This window comes from Bicyclus anynana, chromosome 1, assembly GCF_947172395.1.
Source record: "Bicyclus anynana chromosome 1, ilBicAnyn1.1, whole genome shotgun sequence".
NCBI lineage: Eukaryota > Metazoa > Arthropoda > Insecta > Lepidoptera > Nymphalidae > Bicyclus > Bicyclus anynana.
In genome coordinates, this window is record NC_069083.1 from 14,061,448 (window position 1) to 14,078,647 (window position 17,200).

Genomic DNA, 17,200 nt, shown 5'->3' on the forward strand with positions numbered 1-17,200 from the left:
GTAACTTATCTATTATGTTTATCTAGAGGTATGTTTATCTATAGATTTTAAAGATATTATAATCTAGGTTTTAGGACGAGATACACTTTTTTTTCGATCGAAATACTTAGGCATCGTGGGTGATTTGGGTGGTGCACAAAATAATTATCTAAGTAGATTTCATCTAAATCCTGTTATTAAAAAATATAATAAGGATATCCTTGCCATTCCATAAGGCCTACTCCCTTTCAAAGCGCTGTGCCTAAGTTTATAATTATAAATTTACAAAAACTTGTCAACTAGGCAATAATTAATAAGGGCTGTGCAATTAACTTTACTCATTCAAACCCAAATCCGCCATAAAGTCTTCATTATCAACCCATATTCGGCTCACTGCTGAGCATAAGTCTCTTCTTAGTATGAGAGGGGTTAGACCAACAGCCTACCACGCTGGCCCAATGCAGATTGGCAGACTTCACACACGTAGAGAATTAAGAAAATTCTCAGATATGCAGATTTCCTCACGATTTTCCTTCACTGTTTGAGACGCGTTATATTTAATTTCTTAAAATGCACATAACTTGAAAGTTGGAGATGCATGGCCGGACCGGATTCGAACCTACACCCTTTAATTATCAAATACAATTGCGTCTTACGTTCGATTTTATCTGGAGCATGCCTCTGAATACAAAGAAATCTTACATTGCGTATGCCTTGTCTATGGTTTCGAGAGAAACTCACCATTTCTATGTATTTTTGTATAAAATTTCCATGTCTATCATTATCATCATCAGCCGACGGTCACCCACCGCTGGACATGGGCTTTTTGTAGGGATTTCCAAACTCAGTGATCCTACGCCGTCTGTGATCAACAATTTTCTGAATTTATTTTACGGCCTCCGTGGCGCAGTATATTCACTTCAGCTTTGAGATATTCTATGGTCAAGAACTCATTAAAAACTATTCTACAGATCTCACGGACAAATCAAACGGCAGCATAAACAGCAGCAACAGCGGCAAGCAGCGCCGCTCGCGCACCAACTTCACTCTGGAGCAGCTGGGCGAGCTGGAGAGGCTGTTCGACGAGACGCATTACCCTGACGCCTTCATGCGCGAGGAGCTCAGCCAGCGCCTCGGCCTCAGCGAAGCAAGAGTCCAGGTACGGCAAGTAACGCCGCTCGCACACGAACTTCACTCTGGAGTAGCTGGGCGAGCTGGAGAGGCTGTTCGACGAGATGCACTACCCCGACGCCTTCATGCGTGGGGAGCTCAGCGAAGCATGAGTCCAGGTACAGTAGCAGCAACGCAAGCAGCGCAGCTTGCGCACCAACTATACTCTGGAGCGAGCTGGCGAGACTGTTAGACGAGATGCACTACCCTGAAGCCTTCATGCGCGAGGAGCTCAGCCAGCGCCTCGGCCTCAGCGAAGCTAGAGTCCAGGTACGATAGCAGCAGCGGAAGCAGCGGAGCTCGCGCGCAAACTTCACTCTGGAGCAGCTGGGCGAGCTGGAGAGGCTGTTCGACGAGATGCACTACCCCGACGCCTTCATGCGCGGGGAGCTCAGCGAAGCAAGAGTCCAGGTACAGTAGCAGCAACGCAAGCAGCGCAGCTTGCGCACCAACTTTACTCTGGAGCGAGCTGGAGAGACTGTTAGACGAGATGCACTACCCTGACGCCTTCATGCGCGAGGAGCTCAGCCAGCGCCTCGGTCTCAGCGAAGCTAGAGTCCAGGTACGATAGCAGCAGCGCAAGCAGCGCCGCTCGCGCACGATCTTCACTCTGGAGCGAGCTGAAGAGACTGTTCAACGAGACGCACTACCCTGACGCCTTCATGCGCGAGGAGCTCAGCCAGCGCCTCGGCCTCAGCGAAGCTAGAGTCCAGGTACAGTTGCAGCAGCGCAAGCAACTTCACACTGAAGCGAGCTAGAGAGACTATTCGACAAGTTCCACTACCCTGACGCCTTCATGCGTTAGGAGCTCAACCAACGCCTCGGCCTCAGCGAAGCTAGAGTCCAGGTACTGTTGCAGCAGCGCCGCTTGCGCACGAATTTCAGTCTGGAGCAGCTGATACTCCTCTTCACATAGGAGTACTAAAATTAAAACCTCTGCATGTTTGTTTTCGTGTTTACGCTTACTATGTGGCCTTGACTTCATACTGTAACTTAACCATTCACGAGCATAAAGACGCTTTGTCTACTGTAATTTTTCTGAAAAATTGAGTATCCCTCAAACTGTGTGATGTTTGCATTAAAATTATCATGACTCGGAAATAATAAATAAATACCTACCACGGAAGTAACAATAAAAAAATATGCATCATTTATGTAATAATCAAAAAATAATCAAATTAAATTTCAATTATTTATTTAAATTCGTTTACTTTACGACTACAGACAGAAAATCTACGTCCAACGACATCTCATTTGTTAAATTATGATATGTAGGTAATTTAGAAGTAACGAGGGAAGAGAGGAAAATGTATGGGAATGACAGATTTTGATCACGTGACCTGTCGATTGCAAATGTCATTCCCAAACATCTTTCTAGTTTTCGAAGCGTTAGCGATCGTAGAAAGAAAATCGACGTGCCAATTGGCTAGGGGCAGCCCTGCGTAGTCGATTAGAAATATATATAGGTATACGAGTATAGATTGCATTAATTATAAAATACTAATAAGCCTTTTACAACACAAATGATATGAAACTCGATTATATTGAGTCTACTCTTCCTAAACATCACACTAAAAATTATCCCATGCTGTTTTAGCGACAGAGAGTGGATGTACCTAATTGCTGGCATTGCTTGGACCCTTCTTACATGATTATAACTAACAGGTTATAAGGATGTAGGATTTAGCGTACCCGTAAAGGGGTGTGGATTTTCAACCTCCTCCTAATAAGTTAACCCGCTTCCATCTTAGATTACATCATCACTTACCATCAGGTGAGATTGTAGTCAAGGGTTATCTTGTAAAGAATAAAAAAGGTGATTTATTTGTTGCACTAAGTATCAATTCCATTCAGTAGGTGCTTTACTGATAGACACATGTCATGCACATTATTTAGGAATAAGATATGATTAATCTTTTTAACTTAGAAATGGAACCGACTTCTAAGACATATTTCAGTTATTTTGATATTAACACAAAATTACTAAACCGATTTTCATGAAAATGTAATGGGACCAGTCAGGAACTCTTTCAATGTATAAATACTCTTCAGAAATACTCTTTCAAACAAAAAGGAATTTTCCAAATTGGTTAATAAATAACGAAGTTATGAGATAAAAACATACGCGTTGAATTGAGAACCTCCTCCTTTTTTTAAGTCGGTTGCTAAACTAGCGGTCGCCCGCGACTTCGCCTACGTGGAAACCCTGAACATTTATTATACCTACTATACTTAATAGGTATTACAAATATATTCTAAGACACTATTTTTTTCGATGTAGGGATCTATTTTTCTGTTGCCCTAGTGCTTATTAATGTTTGCCAACTAAACAGTTGTTTATAGATCATGATTATTAACAACCCATATTCGGCTCACTATTGATCACGAGTCTCGTCTCAGAAAGTGAGTTAAGCTAATAGTCCACTACGCGGGCCCAATGCGTATTGGCAGAGTTCACACGTAGAGAATTAAGAAAATTCTCAGGTATGCCAGTTTCCTCACCATGTTTTTCCTTCACCTTTTGACACTTTAATTATTAACTATTTAATTTCTTAAAATGCACATAACTAAAAAGTGGTGTTTGCCCCGGAACGGATTCGAACCTACTTCCTCCAAATCGAAGGCAGAGGTCCACTGGGCAATTCCGGCCCTGTTAATAGATACGTGACAATAAATCAGAGAAGTATCTAGTATATAATTAATGAAATTAAAGGAAAACTAACAAAGATAAGTAGGAATTAAAATTAAAAGAGTTGTAGTCGACCAGCCAAAAGCCGCCAATCAACTCGCCATTTATGTCATTTAACTGCGGAACCCTACACGGGACACGCGTCCCGATATGCACTTGGTCGGATTATATAATTAACTAAAATTATTCAGAAGTTTAAAATAATAACACCAAGCTTTTGGAATAATCACGTGCGAATACGACATCAATTAGGAGTTACTACGTCATGACCCCTGGAGTTTCATTGGATCACTTATTATTAATTCATTTGATTACACCTAACAAGTACAAGAGAATGTAGGTACCTTCTCACTGGTAGGTATAACAATGATAACATACAAGTACATATGCGGTACCATTTTGCCTAGTCTTGTCGTCTCTTGGGGTTGGTAAAGCGATTTGCTTATAATAATTTTAATTATTATTGATATTTAGCTGACTGAGTGGATATAATTACATTAGTTTAATTGACTTTTAACCGACTTCCAAAAGGGAGGTTCTATGTTCGGCTGTAGGTATGTTTTTAGGGTTCCGTAGTCCACAAGGAACCCTTATAGTTTCGCAATCCCCGTCCGTTTGTTCGTCCGTTCATCCGAAGTTTAGCGCAGAGGCATATAACTACTAGAATGCTGGAAATTTGGCATGAGTATGTATACTAATTACGCCTATAAAGTGGAAAAAGAAAATTAAAAATAAAACTTTTGGTATTTCTTCCCTAGATGCAAAGTGAGGACGATTTTTTTCTCATTTATCCTGTGTGGAGTATCGATATCGATATTTTTGTAAATTATAAGGGTTTTAAAGTGCTAATTTAATTTACGGAACCCTACACTGTGCGTGGCCTGACACGAACTTGGTCGGGTTTTTATTATTTTCTTTGTTAATTTTTTGCGCATTATAGTATTAATAAATAAATAAATTATTTATTTATTTATACCTCATTAGCCGTAACAGTGTTCTCAATTCGCCCTTCAATTGAATACCCTCACACTATTAGATTTAATCGAACAAGGGCTCGTTTACCGGCGATATATCGCGATTAGTGACCGATCGGCGTTAAGTGATGTCCGGTCGTGGGGGAAGATCGAATAAATAGATAAAAGCTTTGACCCCGAGAAGCATTACGTCTTCACTAGTGTCAACTTAAGGTGTCTAGGAATTCACATACCAACCTACTTATCTTTTATTGGAATATATTAGAATATACTGGTTTTATTATTCGCGAAAACTTGAAAATTGGCTTTACTCTGTTTTCTACGTTGTTATTTTTCTTATTTTTTATTTAACTGTAAGTTTTCCTTTCTAAATAAATAAATAAATAAATAAAATAATAGTTATTAATCCCACTGTCATATAATGCTACAATCGCTAACTACATGATGTACTTTTTCTACGACCATGATAAAAGAATTAACAAAACTTGTTATATAAATTAATAATATGTAATTGGATTTTCTCGGCGTACCGCGTTTCCTCCTAGATTTGTCTCATGTATAGAAGTCTGAACTTTTGTAGCCAATGACATGGAACTATTTAAAAATTTAAATAAAAAACTGAAGCGTGGTTTACCCATGCTACAATGTGTGGTAATGGACAATACCAAACGACCTGTAGGAATGAATAGCTTTGTGATATGGTTTGAGGTTTTATATTGAGTAGATTTCGAAATGGGAGTAGAAAAATATTATTTCATTACGACCACGGTGGTAGGGTTATCTGTGAAACATCAGATCTGAATCATATCCTGAATTTCTTATTCAACCCATTTCCAATATATTTATTGACATACCTACCTATTATTTAATTTGTCATTAAAAACCTTTTCATCCAATAACCTGCTAGGCTATTCTGTAACGATATTTTTATATCTCGCAAGTGCTAGTTTCGAATTCACCTCTATCTCTCTCTACACGATACTGAGAAATGAGAAAGATAGCAGTGAATTCGAAACTCGCACTTGCGAATTATACAAAACATCGTTAGAGAATAGCCGTGTTGTTCGGTGAAGATTGAAGGAATCTTATATTGGTATCTTATAAGCATTATGTGATCACAAAGGAGTGTGTGTTTGTCAGGCAGTAGCTATCAAAAGTCCAGACACTCAAACAATCCAAGCAAATCAAGCGATTTTTATATTTCCTTCGGGAATATATGAATAAATCGTGTACTCGGTTATTGATTTTTGGACCAGTCCAAACCACAATTTATAATTTACATGTACACAATGTGCATTCGTTTTCCGGGTCACAGGTCATAATAAGGCTAATTCGATTACGTCGTATAGTACGGGGAATGTTTAGCATAAAATGAAGAGGTATATTTACATGTTTGCTTGTCATTTAGTCGGAATTGTCTAATGTAATCAGAGCTAATGAATTCTCCCCCAGTTAGCTATCGGTCGTCGGATGTGCGAAAGTTACTTGTGAAATAAGCAGATATCCCTGCGCCGAGAATTTATACCGATCGTCAACTGACTTTGTTTGTGTTATTTTTATTAACCGACTTCAAAAAAGGAGGTTCTCAATTTTACGCATGTTTTTTTAAATGATTGTTACCTCATAACTTCGTCATTTATTAACCAATTTAGACTTCTTTGTTTGGAAGAAGATACTTCCAGATTAGTCCTTTTTATTTTTCACGAAAATCGGTTCAGTAATTTGTGTTCAAATCAAAATTACTGAAATAAGTGACAAAATGACCCATATTGTGGCGTTTACGGTCACTATGCTAGACTGCACATTAAAACATACATACAGCCGAACGTAAAACCTCCTCCTTTTTGGAAGTCGGTTAAAAATTGAAAAATATAATCTTTATAACATGAAAAATTGACCAACTACAAACTTTGTTATATCAGTTTACCTATTTGATAATTGTTATATCATCATTTAATACAACATTGTGAATTATTATCAACCCCCGATGCAAAAACGACAGGTTTACTTTGACATTTGTGTAAGTCTGTTTCTCTGTCTACGTGCCCTCATAGCTCTCAAAGAACTGAACCGATTTTGATTTAGTTGCTTTTGCTTGAAAGATTTCTTATTCGAGACCGTTTTAGTCATACACGCGCCGCGTCTATAACGCCCTGCGTGGTCAGTATAACAATGCCTTTAGTATATTGTTGAGGCTGCCACGGTGCTGTAGCGCCTTAAAAATGTTCGCAGACGCGCATACAAATTACTTTTTTGCAATAAGGAGTAAAAGAGCGATGTCTCCCCTACAGAGTTTACGTGTTAGCAGCAATGGCATCATAAGGGCTGCTAGGCCTGACTGCCCGATACTAGGCCACTGTGTGGAAGTAGCTATTAAGGCCAATATGATTCGATTGTTAAAAAAAAATCTTAAGTTAGTTATGTTACTAACAATACTAATTTAATAAGTAAGGTAAAAATGTTACTGACATACTAACAATCTATGGATTCTGAATCTAAAATTATCTGAGGGTAGAGAATAAAACCCAAAAGCTTCAAGATTTTGTCGGCATTTTTAATACACATACAAAATACACTATTCTAATAGGAATAGTCTTCTGTCGTTATAAAGCTGTGTCCGCATAAAATGATTATAGCCAATACTCTTAAGTTTGATGCGTGTATGATTAAGTTTGATGAGTTTCATGTTTCTATCGCCGTAAGGACGAGTGTATACTATATTACACATATTATACTTTTTTTTTAAATTCTTTACAAGTTATCCCTCGACCACAATCTCACCTGATGGTAAGCGATAATGCAGTCTAAGATGGATGAAAATCCACACCCCTTTCGGTTTCTAGAAGCTCTAAATCTCTTGGCGGTACCTCTTTGCCGGTAGGTAGGTGCTACGGCCGAAGTCTTCCACCGTACAAACACATAAAAAACATAGGATCACCTTCATATTCTAAATCTAAACAAACTTTTCAACGACAAAGCAAGGATTTAAACAGCGAGGGTCAGCTGTAGGCATGGCTGTCTGCAATCAGCGTTCCGCGCGCCCTCTTCCCCATAATGCGGTTAACCGTGTTTGCCTATTTGTCTGTCCGTCTATATCTATTTATAACATGACCTATGTGTCCGGCTGCTGACTACCTAGCTATCTGCATACTGTACTGTGTACTGTTTACTTGTGAGGTGCATAAATACACGTTGGATTAAATACATTAATGGATATTTGCGCAGGATATTTGATTAGAAATTATATTTTCTTTCCTGTGATTGCAATGTTATGTTTTCTTATTTTAAAAATAATTTATATTATGTAAAAAATAAACCGTTATATTTTTCATGTTTAGGTGTGGTTTCAAAATCGACGTGCTAAGTGTCGGAAGCACGAGAGCCAGATGCATAAAGGTAAGTCATCGCATATTTAAAAAAACTAGCTGATGCCGCGCGGCTTCACCCGCATGTTTCTCCTTCCCGTAGGAATACGGGGATAATATACCTATAGCCTTCCTCGATAAATGGGCCATCTAACACAGAAAGATTTTTTTAAATCGGACCAGTAGTTCCTGAGATTAAAACAAACAAACAAACTCTTCAGTTTTATATATTAGTATAGATTATAGAAATTATATTTATTAAAATAACTCACTATGTATTTACAATTATTTACTAAAACAATACAAATAATAGTAATAATTTAACTAAATTAACTACCTTCTGGGAACTTTACAAATTAACATCGATTCGGATTAATTCGGATCTTTATGATATAATTTTATATTTCTTTGTTTATTTTTATAATAGGTTTAGATTAAAATTATAAAATTGTCAGAACATGTGTACTGTATTTTTATAGAACATAGAGCCTAGTGGCAGTTTGATACCTACTGTTACTATCGCGTTAACGTAAACGCGAATTTCTAATTAAATCAAATCAAAACAATTTTAAATCAAATCAAATCAAAGGAATTCAAACAGTGCCATCTCGTGGCACTACTGCACAACTGATTCAATTCCATACAAATTCGCGTTTACGTCAACGCGATAGTAACAGTATGAAAATATTGAAAACTCCCACTAAGCACATTGCTCAGATTCACTATATTTTTGGAATACAAACCGGTAATATGGAAATGTAAATTTTAAGTGACTTCTATAAACTATAGAGTTAGCAAATGAAAATATGCATAGGTAGTAGTTTTTTTTACAATGAATGAGTTGTTTTTTTATAAGCAAACCAAAAAAATCAGCCTATACGAAAATCCTGAATTCCGGACGAAGTCGCAGGCTATATGTAATTTGTAAATAAGATAAAACGCCGGTTCGGTAAAGCCAGCGATGACAACACCAAAATGCAGTTAACTTTGGTCTGGTAATGATAGTTATAATGGAAACAAATGTTCGAATCACGTATTATGCTAAATAAATTCCCCGCTTAATGTAGTCGAAAAGTAGAAATTGCAAATGATTCTGGCAAACTACAGTCCCCGAGTTGGCATCGCTCGCTGCTCACAATAACATTTACTCGAGTGGAAATTTACACTGCCCCTAAGTACTGAATGTTTAACTTTTTAATTTATCGTGCCATATCGACATTTGTTATGCACGGTATGTGGTATGCGAAGTGGATTTACAAAACGGAGGTCCTGGGTTCGATCCCCGGCTGGGCAGATTAAGATTTTCTTAATTGGTCCAGGTCTGGCTGGTGGGAGGCTTCGGCCGTGGCTAGTTACCACCCTACCGGCAAAGCGATTTAGCGTTCCGGTACGATGTCGTGTAGAAACCGAAAGGTGTGTGGATTTTCATCCTCCTCCTACCAAGTCAGCCCGCTTTCATCTTAGACTGCATCATCACTTACCACCAGGTGAGATTGTAGTCAAGGGCTAACTTGTAAAGAATAAAAAATAAAAAAAAATGTTACTTTTGCTGAACGATATTTTAGTTCTTTAAATTATAAACTCTGACGGAAAGATAGAGATGCTTTTATTTACTAAGTCTAAGAACTGTAAAACATATATTAATGACTTATAACTTTATATAACTTATAAGAATATTATAATATTATTTTAGGTAATAAAACGCTTTAAAATGTCATTTTAGATAAGTACCTACTGATTGAAAAAAAGACGATAAATCAAGATTTTTTTGTTTGTTTATATTTTTTATGACAGGTATAAAAATAATTAAAGATTTTCAGCATATTAAACATTTACCCAGAACAGTCAGGGTTTGTATTACTTTTTATTTTTATTTCGTTTCTTTTTTATTTTTCGTTTCTAATTTAATTTTGACCTACTTCCTGATATTCGGTTAAATTATGCTGATACTTGTATAAATATAATACCTATATAAAGAACATTAACAGTGCAATATCATTGTGCTATGATGCTATGCTCTAAAAGACACACACTAGCTAGCTTCGCTACAAAACGATTGTAGTAACGACAAAAAAGCATATCAGTATCAAAATGCTAGCTAACGCAAGTATAGCTCTCGCATTATACATTCTCAATAATTCCGTCTAACTTGATTACCGCTCCGCTCCGCGCCGGTCGGACTCTAACAGTTTTTTAATTCGACCATAACTCACGCGAATGAATAATTAAAACGGGCCGGCGGGAATCGCGCGAATCGGTAAAAAACGTGCAAGCGATACACGGGAAGCGATACACGGGAAGCGATAAATTTAGGGAATGGACCAACGCACTTAGCGATTGAGTGATCCTATTTGCCAGTATATCGGCGCTTTCCGATAATATCAAAGTCATAAAATAAGTGTTGGTCCGTTCCCTAAATTTTACAGATCGCTGGGAGATTTATTTTAACAAAATATCTTTTCTTGAAGGTAGGTAATTGTTGATAAAATATGTATGATTATTATCGGTGACTTGTCGCTAATGTGACTAATTAAGTTGGTCGCACCTAATGTATACCTCCTGAGATTATGCCAGGCACACATCTATTAGAGCAGTGATAGCCTAGTGGATATGACCTCTGCCTCCGATTCCGCAGGGCGTGGGTTCGAATCCGGTCCAACTCCAATTTTTCAGTTGTGAGCCTTTTAAGAAATTAAATATCACGTGTCTTAAAAGATGAAGGAAAAACATCGTGAGGAAATCTGCATACCAGAGAATTTTCTTAATTACCTGCGTGTGTAAAGTCTGTAAATCCGCATTGGGCCAGGGTGGTGGACTAGGCCTAATCCCTCTCATTCTTAAAGGAGACTCGAGCTCAGCAGAGAGATGCAGCAGCATCTATTAAACAGAGGTACATGGTAGGCATATAGCGACACGGCTCTACCTTGGCCATTGTAGTACGTATGTATTTCATCACGATTTCTATCTCAAATATTTTTTTGTTTCGCTCTTTTCCGACCCGACGACCGACGTAGTCAGGACTCAGGTTATAGTTTTTAAACTTTATTTTTATGCTGTTGCATAAAATCCGGTCTCTACGTTCTCAACAAAACATTGCGTAGGCTTCTACGTCGTAGCCAAGGTGTAGCACTGACGTAGATATCAGCTAATGCTACATGCTACATTCAAATTATGCTACGCAGAGTGACACAAACGATATCATATAACAAACATGTATGCAGATTACTAAATTCATGATCTACTGACTACTGTTCTTGAAATCTGCTGTTCTTGAATATAAGTTAATTATATTATTTATTGCATGATATCTGTCCCATATTCCGTGTTTTCTGACACAAAGCCCCACAAACGTTACGCTATCATAACCAATTACCGACTTACTGCTCAATTTGCGGCGAGTGCCGTCCCCGCTCATAAGAGCTCGTCAACAAACGCAAGGTGACGGGTGACGGGATTCTCTAAGACGCCACTTCCCCGTGATTGCGAGGTCCCTAAGAACCGCTAAACAGAGCGTAAAGCGGAAAAAAGCTGCTCTCCAGAATCGAATAAAATGATTCCCCGCGGGAGCCATTCGGACGCAATCCCGCCGTCCCCTGCTAAATGTCTTATTAACTTATGTGCCCCCCCTCTGCCCCGCGCCTCACCCGCCGCCTAACACGAGAACAATCATGTAAAGTGAAATGAAACGGTTATTTGTTATGTTTTGCCCCTTTAGGACGCGTTGAGGTTACAAACGCTATTATTGATTCATATTCACGCAATTGCTTGCGGTTTTATATTGTGATACGAGTATCGTAATCTATCTACGTCATCTCTTTGAAAGATAAGTAAGAGGTATAGTTGTTATTACTTAGTAGTACCTACTTTAGTACTTGCGTGGTAATACGATGCTAATTATGAACATTTTGGACTCTATTTTTTTTCTATTTTCTATTTTCGCATCTATTGTCACTAGGTACTATCATGCATCACTAAAGTGTTTTTCAGATAGCATGGGTACGGTGACAGTTGCCATATGACGTTCATAATACGTACTATTATCGGGAATCGCGGCAAACTTTCAAGAGTGAAAAGAACTTATGTTTTTAGCTTTAATTAAATACACGCGGCTACAGATTTTGTGGAAAACTCAAGTATTAGTAATTAATTTTGAAATAAATTACTTGGCAGGCTGCGTAATCAAAATAATAGGTAATATTTTTAGTTAGCCAACTAACAAATCATATACCGTCGGCAACGAATCTTCATAAAATTAAGAATTCATTTTTAACGAAGATATAAATCTCGGGCGAGCGGCACCCGTTATAAAAAACAATAAAACCGGCCGTAAAGTTCAAAAGGAGAAAAAAAAACACCAACGCCTAATTGTTCCCCTGTTCATGAAATTGTAAAGTTATTCGCGCACTGGCGAGGGTGGCGATGTTTTATTACGCAGAAACCGCTGTAAAGATGTTCCGAACGCTTTAAAATAAGCGAGCGAGCGCGGCTGCCCCCGCGAGCTCACCTTATAATCTGATTAAATTAAACAACTCAAAGTTAATCAAATAAATGCACGGCGGTCGCGGAGCGAAGGGAAGAGGCCGGACTCCCGCTCGTATTTATGTCGGCACTTCTCGAAAGTAATTCGGTGTCAAATATGGAAATAACTCATACGCGTGGGGAGCATCCATTTTGATAATGTCGACGGGCGACCGGGGCGCTGATTTACACGCTCGCTTCGGTCCAACCCAGCTCCACACATACGTGATTTTGCATTATTGCCGACACTGTCTGTAATTTAACTGTTATTGTATGAACGTAGACTGTCACCTCTATGAATTATGATTATTATATTTTATGTAATATTCAAAATTTTATACTGTTGATGATCATATCATAATGAATCGCTTTTGCACCTATCTACTCCACTACTACCATCATCGTTATTTCATTTTACCATTGTGCAGGTATCTCGTATATAATAACTAACAGTTAGGCGTTTAGAGCTCTTTATTTAAAAAAAATTATGACTTGGAATGGATTTCATTTATATTCTTACGAGATTTATAATTAGGTACCTACTTCGGTCCTATTAGCCTTTCGACAGACATAAGCAGGTAGCTAGTTAAAAATAAGAATTATCATAAATTTAAAATAATCTATCCCAAAAGATGCAATATTTCAGAACACGAGCTAACTAAACGAATAACAAAGCAAAGTATAAATTAAATTCAATAATTAAGATATTTGCTCTAGCCCTGAGGTGAACGGAAAATGAAATTAATAAACCTTTTATAAAACAACCACGGAACACCTTAAGTCGAGTAGATCCGTGTTAATTTATTAATTGCGCAGTTCGCCCGGAGAGGGCTATAAACAACGAATCTCACTTAATTTACGAGCAAATTATGCTTTACTTAAATATCAATTTAATTAAGTGGAGTTCGGGAACGGATCTGTGCGGATTTGCCGCGCGCCGCGTCTCGTTTGTCTCTGCCAATCGAGGCGGATCAATGCCGTCGCGAGATTTGCATCGCTGCAGACTTACCTACTCAATTAATTGTCTCACTAGCATTTATATTTCATTATTGCTTTCTGCATTGTATTGGAATTAAATCTTCTGTACTACATATAAATAAAATTGAAGTCCCAATCAAGCAAATAAAAATATGTGCTTTTTGTTGGTTTCGGTGGTCGGCAAACGAGAGCAAAAAAATATTCCAACTAGTACCTACTTTAGCAATAATTCCATACGCAAATGTATGTACAAATACAATAAGTTTAATCTATCGTATTAGTCTCTAAAAAAAAAACAAGTTTGTCTCTCGTCCACAGAATAAAGAGAATAGCGATTTAATTCACTTCACACTTTAATTTATAACTTATAGGACAACGTTATTAACTTTATGGTGGTTGTCAGGTCTCATGGTAGGCGGAGGTGGAACGCCACTGGAGCCATGTCGCGTGGCGCCATATGTGGCGGTGCCACGGTTGGCAAACTCGACCCCTCGGCCGCCGCCACCGCCGCCGCTGTCACTCGCACCCCATCCGCCGGCGACAGCCTTCGCGCCCTTCGACTCTGCATTGTTGTCGGCTCATCAGGTGAGTAACGAGCCTCAGAGCCTATTATTAGAAACACGTAATCCTCATTAAATACACACTTGATTTTTTTTCGGTGGATAAATATGGCGAAACTCTGAAATTGTACCTACGTATCGTTAAATTATGAAGGACTATTTATTCAAATAATTACTATAAAATACATTTTACATACACAATACATGAAAAAAAATAGTTATATCTGTATTCTTTATATCACGAATAAACATTTGTTTGATTTACACAGCGTTATTTAATATTCCGTATTATCTACCCAAGATTGCGGATAGATAGCTATCCTCAATTAACAGTAACAGTCAAACTATCTTTACATAGTCAAACTATCTGTCAGTAGGTTATTGAAAAGCAGATAAGACCAGAAAGATAGATTTTCTTAACTTTAGTAAGCGAAATGGCGGATAGATAGGTTATTGAAAACGGCCATTAATGACAGATGGCAGAGTATCCAACACTTATTTATTAGTGCTGAGTTTGGCCAGATTTAGGGCTATAAAATCTCGTGAAACTCATGTGTGTGTGTGTTGACCGTTGTGTATGTCGTAGTACGCGACAGCAGCAGCAGCAGTGGCGGCGGCAGCACTGTGTCCTCCATACGCGGGGCTGGCAGCGCTGGCGGCGCGCTGCCGCTCCTCGTCGATTGCCGACCTGCGGCTAAAAGCGCGGCGGCACGCCGCAGCGATGGCGGCCGCGCGCGGACACACGCCGCCGCCCGCCGCCGCGCCCTCTCCCGCCTCAGCGCCCGCGGACACATAGCCCACCTTACTATGACGATTAGTTCCGAAGATTTCAAAAATCAAAAGTTTGATCAAAATACTCGGCTATTTATTTCGTGAGTGACTTTTGATGTAAAGTAGTCGATCTTATGGCGAGTAGTTAGACGAAACTTTATTTTTTTTTTACTCGTGAAATTACATTTCTAATGTTTTTAGTTCAATCTTCAGGTTAATATTTTTGAATTGGATTGCAAACGAAATTTCTGTTATTACTGATCAAACTACTCGCCCAAAGATAAGGAACTTCACGTATGAATGAAGTGACTCGCGTTTTGACTAAAATTTTGACCAATGAGTAAAATTAGTATGGAAAAATTGTAAATGAATTAACTGTGATAGTGATTGAGTAATCGTGGAGCAAGGATGATCTCATGAATATACTTAATTTAAAAATTACCTAATAACTATTTGGATTCTAAGCTTCTTGTCTTGATAAAATGTTTTAGTTCCAGGTTTAAGGATTGTAAATACGAAAAAAGTAAAATATAATTAATACTAAGATTCAATATAATAAAACAAAATTGATGCTCTGTTTATAGCTGTGTATCTACTATTATTATGAATTATACTATTAGAAATTATTGAGCTTGTTTATATTTTTAATTTATAAATCGGTTACATATTTTCATTTACTTAGTATTTACTAATTACCGTTGCTTTAATAGGAGTTACAAAATATAGGGAATTGAAAAATACGTGACGTTGCTTTTTCTTAATAAATTGCATAACATGATAGGGTTGTGCCACAAGAATAATAACTAGGGAATTTCTTTTTTTTATAGTTATAAAAATGTATTCTTCTAACTGTTATACCATGACCTGTATGCCTCTACTTAAATATATTATTTATAGCAAACTCAATCTTTGGACTCAAAATCACCAACATAATTATCTGTCGTTTTTTGAGAGGGACGAGTTAAACTTGAACAACGAACGAAACATCTAAAATATTTGATACCAATAAATATATCCTGTGCCCTTACTCACACAACACACAACTATAAATTTAAATGGTAATACACACACGTGTAATTTTTATTAATGTAATTAAAACACTTCGATTCAACATGCAGTATGTTTGATCATGATCTTATGTGATACTTTTGACAGATAGGTACCGTCTAGCGAAGCAGGTCCTATGGTAATTGGTCTGAGACAGCAAACGACGGATACTGCATCGTAATGCGTCAAATGCTCAAGTATTCCAGTTAAGGTACTGTACATTGTACGAGTACAGTAGATATAAATAGGTATAATTTCTGATTAATTTGAATACGTACAAAATATAGTTTTGTAAAAAAATATAATAAAAAACAAAGCGAGGAAATGTTTAGTTACATACGAAAGACTTACGAGTGTACCTAAGATACTGTAGTCATCATTCAAATGGCGAATGTCGCATACCTACGCTTTAATATTTTAATTTTTTTTTTGTGTAGCAGCCCTAGGAATATTGTTTATGCGCAGTGTGAGAAGCAAATTGTTTGTACATTTGCAGCAGTGATGGATGGTACCTACGCCGCCAGGGCCGCCTCGGCCCCCGATTGCTAGTCGTCAGTGCCGCTGCTAAATTGATAATACAATTCTGTATCTACTGAATAAATATCAATGCTTTTGTAAAGAAAATTCGCAACATTTTAAATTTCACTAATTGATGCTCGTGATTCATACACTTGCGTAGATGTTTTTTATTTTTGTGTGTTATAGATCTTTTTCATTTTGGCTAGTTCACACATCACATTCGATTCTATGGTTCACACTCGTAATGGAGTAGGTATCTTACGAAAATAAATTTTCATAAGTAATACACTTTTCTTCACATTTGGTAGGTACATTCTTTTAATTAAATATTTTATGTAAAATTAGAAGAACAAATAAATTTGCTAAAAAAAGGATCAGTAACGTTCTACCTAGTTTTACCAACTAATTATTAAATTAGGTAGGTACATGGATTTAAGACAAGTAATCTGTGGATTTAAGAAACTGTACACGCTCATACAAAATGTATAGGCTCAGTCTCCACGCCTCACTAAACACATCAAGTGGTCCTGCCACGTCTCTCTTGTCAATAGAATTGTGGCAGTTACGCTACTGGTGCATAGATTAAACCAGTGGCGTAAGTATACCATCTGAGTATTATACAAATTCATT

At 37.7% G+C, this 17,200-nt stretch overlaps 1 protein-coding gene across 1 annotated transcript in view; it reads left to right on the forward strand.

Moving 5' to 3' along the window:
• Positions 1-15,806, forward strand: part of LOC112052085 (short stature homeobox protein 2-like) — a 22,185-nt gene extending 6,379 nt beyond the window's left edge. The window contains exons 2-5 of the mRNA XM_024091010.2: positions 951-1,138; positions 8,151-8,208; positions 14,077-14,258; positions 14,820-15,806. Coding sequence (XP_023946778.2) covers positions 951-1,138; positions 8,151-8,208; positions 14,077-14,258; positions 14,820-15,029 — 638 coding nt within the window. The 3' untranslated portion in view covers positions 15,030-15,806. The remainder of the gene's footprint in view (positions 1-950; positions 1,139-8,150; positions 8,209-14,076; positions 14,259-14,819) is intronic.
• The last annotated feature ends 1,394 nt before the right edge of the window (positions 15,807-17,200 follow it).